This window comes from Saccopteryx leptura, chromosome 3 (assembly GCF_036850995.1).
Source record: "Saccopteryx leptura isolate mSacLep1 chromosome 3, mSacLep1_pri_phased_curated, whole genome shotgun sequence".
Classification (NCBI taxonomy): domain Eukaryota; kingdom Metazoa; phylum Chordata; class Mammalia; order Chiroptera; family Emballonuridae; genus Saccopteryx; species Saccopteryx leptura.
The window spans coordinates 108,605,583-108,620,733 of NC_089505.1; the positions used below are offsets into that span (position 1 = coordinate 108,605,583).

General features: G+C 45.8%; 1 protein-coding gene across 1 annotated transcript in view; it reads right to left on the minus strand.

Moving 5' to 3' along the window:
- CSMD2 (CUB and Sushi multiple domains 2) overlaps nucleotides 1-15,151 on the minus strand; it is a 597,382-nt gene that overhangs the window by 65,658 nt on the left and 516,573 nt on the right. Inside the window, exons 42-46 of the mRNA XM_066375796.1 lie at nucleotides 14,254-14,442; nucleotides 10,313-10,490; nucleotides 8,663-8,808; nucleotides 1,002-1,082; nucleotides 205-318 (exon numbers count right to left, since the gene is read on the minus strand). Coding sequence (XP_066231893.1) covers nucleotides 205-318; nucleotides 1,002-1,082; nucleotides 8,663-8,808; nucleotides 10,313-10,490; nucleotides 14,254-14,442 — 708 coding nt within the window. The remainder of the gene's footprint in view (nucleotides 1-204; nucleotides 319-1,001; nucleotides 1,083-8,662; nucleotides 8,809-10,312; nucleotides 10,491-14,253; nucleotides 14,443-15,151) is intronic.

The window sequence follows — 15,151 nt, forward strand, 5'->3', positions numbered from 1 at the left end:
ATAAATGTGGCCCCTATGGCCAATTCTTTACCCTGGACCTGGGAGCAGGGCAGAGAATCTATCTAGAATAATTACTCACTCATTCATTCAAACAAATGTTCACCATTTCCTTCCTGGGCAGGGACAGGGAATATAAGAGGAGTAACACCAGGGCTTTGTTTTGAGGAACTCTAGACTCATAAAGAAATGACTCAGTGCAATTACCTTCACATATTGGGGGTGGGCCTTCAAACTGCAGGTAAGATCCCAGTTTGCAGGTCAGGATTTCACTTCCCACTAAAGTAAAGCCAGGGAGGCACCTGTAGCGTACGATGTCACCTATTGAAGAGAGGATATCATGTGGATTTCCCAGAAAGGGCCAGTGCGGGCTAGTCAGCACCCCCAGGGACCTCGAACCTGCTCCCAGGCAAGATGGCCAGAGGTGGGTCTGTTCAGGCTTCAATAACTAGCTCAGCTCCAATCCAGGATGCAGACAACTACTGTTCCCTTCTCACAGCTCAGACTTGCTGAGCCGAAGAATGTTTTGACATTCCAGGAACTTTTTACGGTGTCTTGCACCAATTTATTTCTCAAAAACCTACTGACTTGAATAACGGAAAACAAAACAAAAACAGCGTTCCTAGCTCCTCTGTCCAGGTGTGGTCAAAAGGAAGAGTGAATATATTTGGTGTAAACTCAGCTGATGGAATACCAACCCTCTATTTAGTTATTTATTTGTTTGTTTAATTGATTTTAGAGAGAGAGAGAGGAAGGGAGGGGGATACATTGATTTGTTGTTCCACTTATTTATGCATTCATTGGTTGATTCTTGTATGTGTCCTAACTGGGTATCGAACCCGCAACCCTGGTGCATCGGGATGATGCTCCAACCAACTGAGCTAACTGGCCAGGGCAGAACACCAACCCTCTTGCACCAGGCTTATCGTTTCTCTCTATGGACAGGAAGGAGAGATGAGCCCCGCCTCCGCCTGGCCCCTCCTTGATGGTTGGGGAGGTGGTACCTATGTTGAATTCTTCATTCTCTGTGACGACTTCAGCATTGGGGAGGATGGTGGGAGGAGGGCACTTGGTGAGCGGATACGCTGAAAAGGCAACAGCAGACAAGTCAGTATCAGAACAGCATTCCAGGGCACGCAGTCCGTCGATGCCGCACTGTCTCACCCCCCACTCACGTGCACAGCAGACGTTCACGGCTACTCATCTGTATACAGGGCAAGTTAACCAAAGACTAATTTGCTTATTTGCTGATGAGTCTAACAATAAAGGAAAGAGATTCTAGGAAGACAGTGACTGTCACTAGCACTAAAAGGAAGGGACAAGAAGCCTTATGGAGCACCAACTACGTGTCAGGCACCTTCACACGCTGTCATCTTTAATTGTCACAGTAGCTGATGCCCCTGTGAGCTGTGCTTACTCTGCGTATGAGGAAGCCGAGGTTCATAAGGGTTCAGTCACTCCTCCAAGGTTACACAGGAGGGAAATGGCACAGGCAGGACACGAATCCAGGTCTGGCTGCTCCCAAAGCCCATCAAGTTTCCAACACTCAGGATCTAAATCAGGGGTCCCCAAACTACGGCCTGCAGACCGCATGCGGCCCCCTGAGGCCATTTATCCGGCCCCCGCCGCATTTCCGGAAGGAGCACCTCTTTCATTGGTGGTCAGTGAGAGGAGCATAGTTCCCATTGAAATACTGGTCAGTTTGTTGATTTAAATTTACTTGTTCTTTATTTTAAATATTGTATTTGTTCCTGTTTTGTTTTGTTTTTTTACTTTAAAATAAGATATGTGCAGTGTGCACAGGGATTTGTTCATAGTTTTTTTTTATAGTCCAGCCCTCCAACGGTCTGAGGGACAGTGAACTGGCCCCTGTGTAAAAAGTTTGGGGACCCCTGATCTAAATACTGTGTGTGGCTTCTGTGAGTGACCATTGGAGTCAGCTTGTTTACCTCCTGACCTTTGCCTAAACACCGCTGGCTTCAGTGGGTTTTCTAAATGGAAACCATCCCTCTGGGCAGAGACTGGATTGTGTGTGGATGGTGTTACTAAGGCACACAGTTCAGTGTGGACTCATAACTCGTTCCTTATTCATTACCGGGCTTGTGGTTAAGAGCTACACAAATGTTAGCTGCTGCTGTCACCGCTGCTGTTATTTCCAAAGTCACCTCAACTCAATTTTTATGTTTCTTAAAAATAGCATTCTTTTTTTTTAAATTATAAATGTAATACATTGTGATTAAAGAAAATATGAGGTTTTCTATGAAAACAGTAGGCGGAAAATTAAACTCATCCATTGCCCTCTCTGAGACTGCCGTGGTTAACCCTTTACTATAATTTCTTAGAGTCTCTCTTCTCTGCAGATAGAAATATTGCTCTATTACAAAAGTTGCATCAGGGTATGTATTTTGTGTCGACCTTTGTGTGCTTACTGTATTATAAGAATTTCCCCGTATAATTAAATTTCTTTAAAAAAAATATGATTTGAAATGATTCACCGTGTTTAATTATACAACCTACTCAAAGTTATTTAACTGATACTCCATTGTTAACCATTTAGGTTTCCAAAGTTTTGCCATTCAAAATAAAGCTGTGATGAACATCCTTCTATATTTGCATTTTTAATAAATTTCTTTCTTTCTTTTTTTTTTAAACTGAGAATGATTAACTTGTATAACCTATTTAAAGTACAGGCATCTTCTACTCAACGTCAGTAATCCATTTCTGGAAATCAGTTAAGTTTTTTATTTTTTATTTTTACTTTTTTTTGCCGCTTTCTCTTTTTCTTTCTTTTTTTTTTTACTAATTTTAATGGGGTGACATTGATAAATCAGGGTACATATGTTCAGAGAAAACATCTCTAGGTTATTTTGACATTTGATTATGATGCATTCCCATCACCCAAAGTCCAATTATCTTCTGTCACCTTCTAACTGGTTTTCTTTGTGCCCCTCCCCTCCTCCAACCCTCTCCCTCTCCTCTCCCCTACCCTGTAACCCCTACAGATGTACTATGCAAAGATGATAACTAGGAGCCTATTTTCCACTACTTAAATGGGAAAAGACTCTAAGGAGTAACCCCAAAAGTATTTAAAACTAAAATATGTATATATACACAACAAACCATTATGCTAGACGTTAAATTCTTAAAACACCATTTCACGATCACCCAATGATGAATACAGTTGTAACAAAACAGTGATTCCCGGCATTGCAACATGTACACTTTGCAAATCTACCATAAACATTCAGCACATCATAGGAACGTTCTCAGCTTGAGACACTGTAAAACCCTAGGCAGAAGAAACAAGGGCTAAACATGAAAGACACAGCAGGAGTGCATCTAGGACAGCACGAGGTGGTGGAGTACGGCTCCCAGGGAGCACTGTGCTGTGCTGACTCTCAGAGCTAGCAGCATCTGGGACAGACATGCCAAATGTTCACACGGGATTGTGGCATTTTACCAATTGTAGGTGGAATGTAACTTAGACGTTTTTTGGAGTATCATTTCTTTCTTTCTTTTTTTTTTTTTTTAACTGTCATATTATGTTCTGAGGATTTAACTTTAATTTTTTTCTACAGATGTGTCCGCTGAAAAATGTCATATTGAGCGATACATAAGCCTTATGAAGTACGGGTTTTGAAACTAAGAGACACTCTTGGGATAACCAAGCAGGTTTAATCTAGATTTAACACAAACCAGGAGGGACCATGACTGCATCTGATGCATGCTACCATCATTCTCTCCAGGAAAATTACTCCAACAGATACTGTCAACAGTGTCAGTTTCTCCAACACTGGGCGCTACCTTTCCTCTTTCATTCTATTCATTTAATGGTCTGTAGGGAGGGCTCCCCCTGGGTCAGACACTGCCTCAGCTGTTGACAAGAGTACACAGACCCAGGCCTTGCCCTCACAGAATCTAGGGCTCTTTGGGAAAACAGTCATCAATCTTACTGTCTATTAACTTGATAAACAACCTAAAGAATAGCATTTCTCTCCTTTTAGTTGGCATTTGATAACTAGTTAGCTTAAACATTTTTTCATATAGTAATAGATTTTTTGCATTTGTCTTTTTAACTCTCTACTCATGCCCTTTGCCCTTATTTTTCTTAAATGTTTGAAGAACTCTGTATTTGTAAGATTCACTTTTGCTTGTTAAATGTATTTTCCCAATTTATCATTGGCTTCTATTACTTTATGGTGCTCTTTTAATTAACAGAAATATTAAATTTTTATATAACCAATTCTCAATGTTTTATAGAGATTAAAAAATATTTTGATACCTTTCATTCTCTCACCCTCATACATATCTTTAAAACAAGATGACCTCAAAGAGGCCCACACCAAGAGACATCATAATTAAAATTCAAAAAATTAAAGACAAAGAGAGAATCTTAAAAGCAGCAAGAAAAAAGTAGTTAATTACCTACAAGAGAGTTCCCATAAGACTACCAGCTGATTTCTCAACACAAACTTTGTAGGCCAGAAGGATAGGCAAGAAATATTCAAAGTGATGGAAAGCAAGGACCTTTAACCAAGATTACTCTACCCAGCAAAGCTGTTATTTAGAATTGAAGGACAAGCCTGACCTGTGGTGGTGCAGTGGATAAAGCGTCAACCTGGAAATACTGAGGTTGCCGGTTCAAAACCCTGGGCTTGCCTGGTCAAGGCACATATGGGAGTTGATGCTTCCTGCTCCCCCCCCCCTCCCTTCTCTATAATGAATAAATAAAATCTTAAAAAAAAATAGAATTGAAGGACAGATAAAGAGCTTCCCAGACAAGAAAAAAACTAAAGGAGTTCATCACCACCAAACATGAAATGTTAAAGGGTCCTCTTTAAGAAAAAGAAGAAAAAAAAGATAAAAATTTGAACAGTAAAATGGCAAAAAATACACATCTATCAACAATTCAATCTAAAAAAAAAAAAAATAAACAAGCAGAACAGAAACAGACTCATAGATACAGAGACCATTTTGGCAGTTCCCAGATGGGAGAGGGGCTGGGGCGATGGTGAAGGGAGGATGGGTGGAAAAGGCGAGGGGATTAAGAAGTACAGATTGGTAGGTACAGAACAGACGTGGGGATGTCAAGTAAGGCGCAGGGAATGTAGTCAATAGTATGCGTGGCATCAGATGGGTAGGAGACATATTGGGATGATCACTTAGTAAGCTATAGAAGGTCTAATCACTGGGATGTACACCTGGAGTTAACATAATTTCATATGTCAACTTTAATTGAATAATAAAAAAATGATTTAAAAGTGCATAAATAAAATTTGTCCTGGAAACAGAGTTCCACACACAAAAAACAAAAACTTAAGTTGAACAATGAAGGGTCATAACAGTGAAAAAAACAAACACATACCGCCTAAAACCTTCTAAGATATACTTGACTTTTCTAGGAAAAAAAAATCAATAAGAATAAATCTAAACACAGCCTGGGGTATTTTATATTTTGTGGTGACTCGTTCGACTGGGGTGATCTCCCATGACATATTTTTAAATGACATTTTCTAAAAAGTATATATTTTTGCTCCGTGCAGAGCTGGTAAAATACCGAAAAGAAATAAAAGGCAAGTTCCCTAAATCCCACCACTTGGGCATAACTCTTGTTAGCATTTTGGTGCATGACCATCGATCTTCTCCAGAGAACCCCTTTCCCCAAACACACATTGCACCTGCGGTGTTACTGCTACGGAACTCAAGGGCAGAAGGACAGTCAGGACTCCTCCGTGTCATTTCGTCGCTCTCCTCCTACGCCCGCTCAGTCACACGCCAGGACGTGCTGACAGGCTAAATGATGGGGACAGCTCATTGCTCCCTGTCCAGCAGTGGTCGGCTCAACGGTCGCCACTGTAGGTCACTGTACTTTGTATTCTTTCTTCCTGACTCTTTCTGGGTATGTTCTTTCTCATGCTGACGAGGGTGTGAAACTGGCCTTTCATCAGAGTTTTTAAAGCCAAGTTAGAGTAGGGAAAAAATATAGTTTCTCATGATTCAGTATACCAGATGACTCCAGACTCTGAATCTGGGTTTGTAGTCCAAGCTCAGGTAATATTAAAATATCTCCCTTTAGCCCGATCTGTGGTGGCGCAGTGGATAGAGCATCGACTTGGAACGCTGAGGTCGCCAGTTCAAAACCCTGCACTTCTCTGGTCAAAGCACCTATGGGAGTTGATGCTTCCTGCTCTTCCTCCCTTTCTATCTCTCTCTCACTCTCACTCTCTCTCGTCTCTAAAATGAATTTTAAAAAAATTAAAAATAAAACAAAACAAAACATCTCCCTTTACCAGTGTTCCTGTATCTCTCTCTCACGAATCTGACCAGGGCTGGCTGCAGTCTAGGTTCTAGGTTAGGAGTCCATGATCATTACGTGCTTTGGTTACACCATCATCTGAGCTCCTTAAAATCATTTGATTTTTTTTTTCACTGAATACAAAGATTTCACTTAAGCAATGAATTGTGGTCCACTTGAATAATTATTAATGACCATATTTTTCTCCATGTAACTCATAATTTGCACACCCAATCGTCTATCATCTTACATTTGGACTGATTCTAATTTATCTTTTCAAGTAATATCTTCATACACATATCTTTGCACAATCCCCAGAGGTAGGACTGCTGGGTCTTAGACGTTGTTAATGAGAAACCTTGGGTGAAAGTAACGAGTCAACCCGGGGTAGAAGAGGCAGAAAACCTCACAGAGAAGAGAAGCTAGGGTGGATTTGTAGCCAGACTTCATACAGGGCGAGGACAAGGAACTGAAAGGCCACCGGGAACCTGGACATCTTCCCACGTGTCTCACTCGTTCCCTCAATTTAGGTTTGTCTGACTCCTCACGGTTAGATTTAGGGTGTGCACCTTCAGCGGGATAGATAGTCATGGACGTGACGCTGGGTTCTCGCTGCGTGCTGTTGGGTGGCGAATGATTTGTCCCACACTGACGGTGCTCACTTGAGTCACTTGATTAAGGTGGTGTCCTCCAGGTTTCTCCACTATAAAGTTCCTTTTTTCCCTTTGTAGTCATTGTGTGAGGAGGCAGTTTGAGGCTTAATATCCTGCTCCTCATACATTTTTAATTAAGTAATTCATTAGTTAATACTTGCATGGATATATACACGGGTGTCCTGGTTAATTCAACAGGTCACCCATTTGTTACCAATGTTAATTACTTTGATGCTCAAATTATCCCCATTGTTGTCAGTGGGAGCCCCTCAGAGCCAGCTCTAGTCCTCCCGGCATGTTGGCCTGGATCCTGGAGCATGTCCTTGCTTTCTGCCCCAGGGTGCTACGGCTCACCTGGTGCTTCCCCTGCTCTGGTCCTGGAATCAACCATTCTTGCAAGGAGCAACGGATCGTTTATGTGGAAAATGGTTTTGAGAAACCTGAGCATCATGCTCAGGTTGGGTCATAGCTCCCTGGGAATGGTGGTTGAGCTATGCTATGGCTATGGTGGCCTGTGTTCTTAACATGAGAGTTTCTCTATGTTTCTCTCTGTCTATCACTACCTCTTCCAAGTGCTTAGGGCTAAATGTATTCAAGCTACTACAAATGCCTGTTATCATGCCATAACACCATATGCAGGGTGGGGCAAAGTAGGTTTACAGTGTGGCTATGCAAAACACAATTTATGCTTGTGTTATTATTTATTAATTATTGTATTATTTTTCATAAAAACAACTGTAAACCTACTTTTGCCCCACCCCGTTGTCCCACCAAAGCAGAGTATAGAACTCCAAGAACTGGGGACAGAACTGAGATTTCAGTGTGTGGTTTTGGCCAAGTCTTCCTTGGCCCTCATTTCTTCATTTGTAAAGAGAAGGTAACAAAATCTACCTTAATACCTCACAGAAGTCTTACAAATCACCAGCTCCAAGCCCCTCATTCTGCCAGTAAAGAAGCTGAGGTCTGAGGTTGGGGGACAGACCTGTACAAGGTAGCACACCTGGCTCGAGGCGGAGCCAGGTAGAAAGCCAAGCTTTCCTGACTCCGAATTAAAATATATGCAATGCTCTGAAAATTATAAACACGGAAGATTACTTCATAGGTGGGTGCCAGCCCACTGAGAACTTTCTACCAGTTTCTCTATGCTGTGTCCACTATGACAAAAATGAAGAAATATCCAGTCTCACAACTTTGGACTCTCAGAAGGAAACTGGCTGTCGATAAGGACAAACCCACCCTGGATCACTCACGCTCTTCCTGCTTGAATTCCCCATGACGTCATTTCTGCACAGCACCTCCTGTGAAGTCAACAGGAGCCCCGGATGCCCATGGGGTGGGACAACCCTCCAGCAGGGGCAGAGGACAAGCTGTGACACAGGTAGATTGATAACCAGCCAGTGAGTTGATGTCAACACGTGGGATCAGAAGCCTCACTCTGCTGCCTCTAAGCTTGAACTTAGCACCAAGGATCAATGTCATGTGCCTCTCTGCCTTGGTGGGGTAGAGGTGGTCGGAAACTTTTACATTTATGGAGCCCTGTGCTGGGAGATATCACATACGCTAACACATTTAATTCTCAAAACTCTGAAGACACCAAGGCTAAGAAACCATGTAAGTCATTCAAAGTCACATAACTGGGAACGGCAGAGCCAGGGCTCAAGCCCAGCCTTGACTCGAAGGCCTGGCCCCTCCCACCAGGCCAGGCTTCCATACTGACCGGAGAAGGCTACGGCGAAGATCCCGCCTGTGGCTGCATCATGGTGGAACTTGAGCAGGACCTGGTTGGTTGAGCTCTGCACTGTTTTCTTGGCCAAGTTCCTGGTGAAAACGCCAAGCTGTGGAGCTGTCTGCTGTGGCCCATCCCTGCAGTAGGAAAGAAGGTCCTGGCACGTCACGAGTCACTACGGCTGCCTACTCTACCCAGCACTATCAGTGGCCTTAAGAGAGACCTGGAGTGGCTGGCTGTGACTTTTCTTGCACCCAACCCTGTCTTCCCCCAACTTCGTAAACACCTTTCTTCAATCTCTCCCAACTCGGTCTCCCAACAAAGCTGATAGGGTTGGTGAAGCCCACGTTGATTCCTCATTCACCTGATTCCTCACCAGCCCCACCTCCTTAGAGCGTCTCCCCTGAGAAGCGGGGAGCCGCGGAGCATGGCTGCGGGTCTTACTGCAGGTTCTCCAGCCCCGGGCAGCCCAGGAACAGGCTGTGGAAGATGTACATGCAGGAGGCTCATGCTGCTGTCTATGCCAGCCCCACCTCCTTAGAGCGTCTCCCCTGAGAAGCGGGGAGCCGCGGAGCATGGCTGCGGGTCTTACTGCAGGTTCTCCAGCCCCGGGCAGCCCAGGAACAGGCTGTGGAAGATGTACATGCAGGAGGCTCATGCTGCTGTCTATGCCAGCCCCACCTCCCTGTCCCCAGGCACAGAGACAGAGCCATGCCCCCTTCCTGGGCAAAGGATTTCTTCTCCCAAAACTTATCTAGTCCCTTCCATCTGTTCCTTGCCATTGCCTGGAAATGTAGCTGGAAATTCACCCGGGGAAGCCTGGTTACGGTCACAGCTCCCTGGGAGTCTGGGGAAGAGAATCCCACTATCCTCTATCGGTTCTCAGGACGGCAGTAAAAAGGAATTTTATAATTATATCTTTGTCCTAAATATCAAGTAGTTTGGAAAAAAAAAACTGTCTAGGAAACCCCACTTATCAACTAATTCATATTCCTATTTTAAAATTAACTTGAGATATCCTAACGATATAACTCGAAGCTTGGCTGTTCGATGTGGTAATTATCAGGCTAATCATGGCTATTTACATTTAAATTAATTAAAATTAAATGAAGTTTAAAAAATCAGCTCCTCAGTCACTCTCATCACATCAAGTACTCAACAGATACTGTAGCTAGTGGTTACCACATTGGACGGCACAGTTAAAGACTATTTCCATCACCACAGAAGTTCTGCTGGACAGTGGGGGCCCGGGGTGAGACCTCACAGAATTCTACCCCAAAGCTCTTTCATTGGTCTGGGTAGCTTATTTTAGGTGAATGTAGAATTTCTGTTTAGGCTCTGGAAGCATTGAGAAAAGTCTGCGTAACTACACCCACTCCTACTCACACACCCATTGGTCCTTTCGTGGACCCCTAGTGGGCCTCCAGGTCCAGAACCAATGCCCTCCCATTACTCTCCCTTCAAGGAGTCAGAGGGCCAACTGAAGCTGAGCCCTCATTCCACTGGGTTTATTTGGAACCCAGGAGACTGACGGCCATGCACATCCAGTCAGCTCTTGGTGTGCCGAACAAACAGATGGCTAATCCAGCTTAGAGCTAATGCTGTTTTCATATTGGCTGTTAACGCGGCAGCTGACCCTACCAGACGGTGATGAAGTCTCCGGAGGGCTCTGTCTGCAGCAGGCTGAGGTTGAGGCGGACGCCATGACCAATGGGCACAGTGATCAGCCAGACACAGTCTTGGGGGCTGGAGTATGGACTGGGGAAGCCAGGTGAGTACACGGTGCCATTGGAAGAAGTGATGTTCCCACCGCAGGGGACTGCAGAGAGGGAACACAGACACAGATGAGGCAGCTGGAATCGCCTCCTGCCTGAGAACACAGACGACTTCCTATGAAGTCCCAGCGCCCAGCACGAATCCTCCAGTTCAAGGAGATAGGGTGGGATGGAGAGAGGCCATGGGGCCGAGGGTGGCCGGGCCTGGCTCACCGCCCCCCCCCCCCCCCCCCCCGCCAGTCCCAACACACCCCTCCCCATCCAGCCCAATCTTCCGGTGCAGGTTCCTCTGTGACAGGCCTGCTTCAGCCTCCCCCTCCCTGACTCTCTGTCTCATGGGTGACACCTATCCGGGATGAAGGACACACTAAACAAAGCTCTCCCCTCTCCTTTCCTAGAAAAGGAAGGCAGGCGTTAGAGCTGCGGTACTTCTGCTGAGAAGAGCTAAGAAAATTTTGAAAGGTGCTCTTTTTATTTACTCTAAGAGTCTCAGAGTGGCACTTCTGGTCTGGACTTCAGAGCTGAGGGTTCTTGTGGTGACACCTAAGGTTGGGTTCACAGGATGGGCGGACCTTAGACAAGAAGTGTAGTCTTTTTTTCTTCACCTGTCAAACGAGACTAAAAATAACCCCCCCTCCCCCCACGGGACTGTGTGGTGGTCGGGTGAACCGATACACGGAAAATGTCCAGCCTGGTCCCCGTGTCATAGACAAGGCCTCTGCTACACAGATACGGCTCTCTCTCCCTGTCTTCCTGTCTCCCGCAAGTGATGCCTAAGTTTAGACTCACTGTGACCTAGGCTTTTGGGTGGGGGGATGAAGAGGTCCTGAGGTCTCCATACAGGTCAGATTCGGGGGAAAAAAACTGATTCTGGGTGAAGAAAACCTGGGCTAGAATCATGAGTGCGTTTGGCTGCTGTGGGACATCAAGCAGCTACGGGGATACACTGTACCCAATGCCTCTAAGCAGGGGACAGGCCCCGTGCAGGTAAATGTATCCTGAAAGAGGTACATGGACACGCTCCGCCCACATGTCTGAGTATCCCCGTGGTGCCAGGCATGGCTTGGGGAGACCGGGGAGCAAGGATGCCGCATGGTTTTGTTCCACGGCACTCACGGTCCACCGGGCTGCAGCCACGTGCACCGGCATCTACAGGGGCTCATGCCATCCGTGTGGAGTGCCACAGGACTTTTAGGGGAGCCCCTCATCTGGTCTTGTGAGTGTCGGGAAGGATCCCTGGGAGAATGCACATATAGACTCAGACCCGAGGGGTGACAAAGGGCTTAGCGGGCAGAGCAGAAGAGGAGAGCAGTGTTCCCTGAGGAGGGCCACCATGTGCTAAGAACTAGAGCAGGGGTCAGGAACCTCGTGAGCCAGATGTGGCTCTTTTGATGGCTGTATCTGGCTCGCAAATCTTTAATAATAAAAAAAATAATGTTAAAAATATAAAACATTTTCATGTATTACAATCCATTCATTTCCTACCGCTCATGTTCATGGTTGCGGGTGGCTGGAGCCAATCACAGCTGTCCTCTGGGACAAACCAAATTTTTATTGGATAATGTGTAACGTACATGGGTCCTTGTATGGCTCTCATGGAATTACATTTTAGAATATGTGGTGTTCATGGCTCTCTCAGCCAAAAAGTTTCCCGACCCCTGAACTAGAGGTAAGAGAACTTGGCATAATGAAAAACCACGTAGTTCGACTTAGCTGAAGCATCAAGTCTGTGAGAGCGAACACCAGGACGTGAGCGGAGAGCAGGCCCAAGGGGCTTGCTGAGCTGCATTAGGAGTTTGGAGTTTACCCCTAGGGAGAGGGGGATGCCTTGACGGCTCTGAGTAGGGGAGTGTCAGGAGTACACGGACGGTTTGGAGACTTGCTCTAGCTACATTGTGAAAGACTGAAGGTTAGAGCCTCATCTTAGCGGTGGCCTGGATGAAGGTAGAGGCAGCAGAAGGAGAGAGGTGGATACATTCGAAAGACAAGTAGGAAGTAGAATTAGGAAGGCTTGGTGAATATGGCAGACGAGAGAGAGGGGGAAGGTACCCCTAGTAAGGGCTGAGTAACCAGGTGACTAGAGGTGTCTTTCATTAGATGAGAATTTCAGTTAGATGGCAGAAAGATGATGGGTTCAATGTTGAATACGTTGGGATTTAGAAGCCTCAGGATATATGAAGAAAAAGATGACAATGAGTTGGCACAGGCAGAAAGGTAACTGTGAAAAGCAAGAGAACATGGCATCAAAGAATCCAGGGGAAGAACCTTCCCAGGAGGGAAAGCTTCTGGCTCAAGCTGTCCGACCGAGCACTGCTCCGTTCTCTCTCCTGCGATGCCATGAGAAGATGAACAGGGTGCAGAAAGGAATAAAAGGAAGAAGGTGCACAATGAAACTTGGCGTAGCACGTGATCAACAATCCCAGAAGGATGAACTGGTTTTGCATAGCGATAGTTCTGCAAGTCTGAAAACCTACTGGGGGAGGGGTGGTTAAGGGCTTTAGAAATTACAGTCTTTCATTCCACATTCCAACACCAGCACGGCTCAGTTCTGTAAACAAGATCTGTTTTTCTTTACAGAGTCAATACTTTGAGCTCACCGTCTGTGAGCCAGTGACTCGGCTGGGCACTTTACACAAGTCATCTCGAAACCCTCCCCGCCCTTCCAAAGCAGAGGTGAGAAGCCCCATTGTACTAGGAGAGAAACTGAAGTTCAGAGAGGCCAAGTGGTTCAGGGAGGGAGCCCCGGGAGATCTGACCCTGGAGCTTGGGGTGCTTTGTCCTAGACCAGGGGTCCCCAAACTTTTTACACAGGGGGCCAGTTCACTGTCTCTCAGACCATTGGAGGGCCAGACTATAAAAAAACTATGAACAAATCCCTATGCACACTGCACATATCTTATTTTAAAGTAAAAAAACAAAACGGGAACAAATACAATATTTAAAATAAAGAACAAGTAAATTTAAATCAACAAACTGACCAGTATTTCAATGGGAACTATGCTCCTCTCACTGACCACCAATGAAAGAGGTGCCCCTTCCGGAAGTGAGGCGGGGCCGGATAAATGGCCTCAGGGGGCCACATGCAGCCTGCGGGCCGTAGTTTGGGGACCCTTGTCCTAGACTATGCTGTCCTTCTGCCAAGCGTTCTCCTTTCAAGATAAATCTCAGCTTTTCCTCCCAGAAAATTCTGAGCCCCAAGAGTGAAAAGTGAAGGAAAATAGAACTGAGGTAGGTAGATGGGGGTAGAGGCAGCACAACGCTATGTCTCCTTCCATCCTGGTTCCAGTGAATCAAGACCCAGGCAAGTGCCGCCTCTGGCTCCGTTACATTATCGACTCAGATGTCTCTGGGCACATGGAGGAGAAGGAGCATAAGAAGGGGAAAGGTGACAAGGCGGACAAGAAGTTTCCTTTTTCTAGGCTTTATTCTCTTCTCCCTTTAGGAAGGTGCCATGAGTAACATACCTGTGTACCCCTCAGCTCACCACCTGCTCCTACCCCCTCATTCAAAGTCCTCCTTTCTGACAGGGGACATCTACCCTTCGGGTTGGACATTCCCAAGGGCGGAGTATGTTTTCCCTTGGCTGTGGTCTGCATCTCCTTCACGTCTTCCCTAGTGTTGATCCAGAGCTCTGTCCCCAGGCACCCTCCCTGGATAGGCTGGGTCCCATCCAGAGAAAAACAGGATGGATGAGGTTTTCCAGGACCTCCTAAAAATGGGTGATCCCATGGAGTAGACAAGTAGATATAGGACTGTTCTGGATCAGCCTTCCTAAGAAAAATCGCAAGGGATGAGTGAGGAACATACCTTCACACCTGGGTAGGGGGTGGTCCCAGTTCCGGTTGGAGCCATGTTGACATGTGAGGACAGGTTGGCCCATCAGTTGATACCCTGGGAGGCACTCGAAGGTCACCGATTGCCCGACGTTGTAACCAGCTCCCCTCACAATGCCGTTGGCAAAGGGCTCTGGGTCCGGGCACTCCTGAAGTTCATAGGCTGGAAAAGATCAGGAGAGAAGATTAGTTTCCTCTCTCTGGGCATTTTCTTCCCAGCCAGAGCAGAGGCACAGCCAAGTTATCACAGTGGTGAAAGACCAAGGCTGGGACTCAGGAAGAACTTTGTCATTTATTAGTTGTTGGCTTCGGGAAAATGATTTAACTTCTCTGTGCCTCAGTTTTCTTATTCAGAAGATGGTTACTGTGAGGATTAAGTAGGATAATATATGCAGAGCTCTTTGCACAGTATTGGCTCACGGTAAGAGCTCAATACCATCCATTATCGTTTCCATGGGAAAAAGAGGCTCAAGGAAGATAATGCTAGATTGAACCCCTATTTTTGAGCACCTTCTTGGGGCCCGGTGTTGACCTCGGTTCTTTCACGCTGCCGATCTTGTTTAAACCATGACGACAATGATCAGGATCACAAACAAAGGACACAGTCATGTAAGGACTTGAGTCGGGTCTTCCCAATGCTAAGAAACCTACTAGGAAGGAAAGACCTTGGTGGGAGTAGATAGACCAAAGTTCTGGCAAGGAGAGAAGCTTTTCAGAGGAAATAGCTGGGTCACAAGGGATGTGTAACTATCACACAAGGAAGTCCCTGAAAAGAGCACAAGAACACAGTTTCCATGAGAATGGGGGGGGGGCGTGACTCAAAACCGGACACTTTACTGGATGTAGCTGAGGTGTGCCCACCTGGGAGAGGT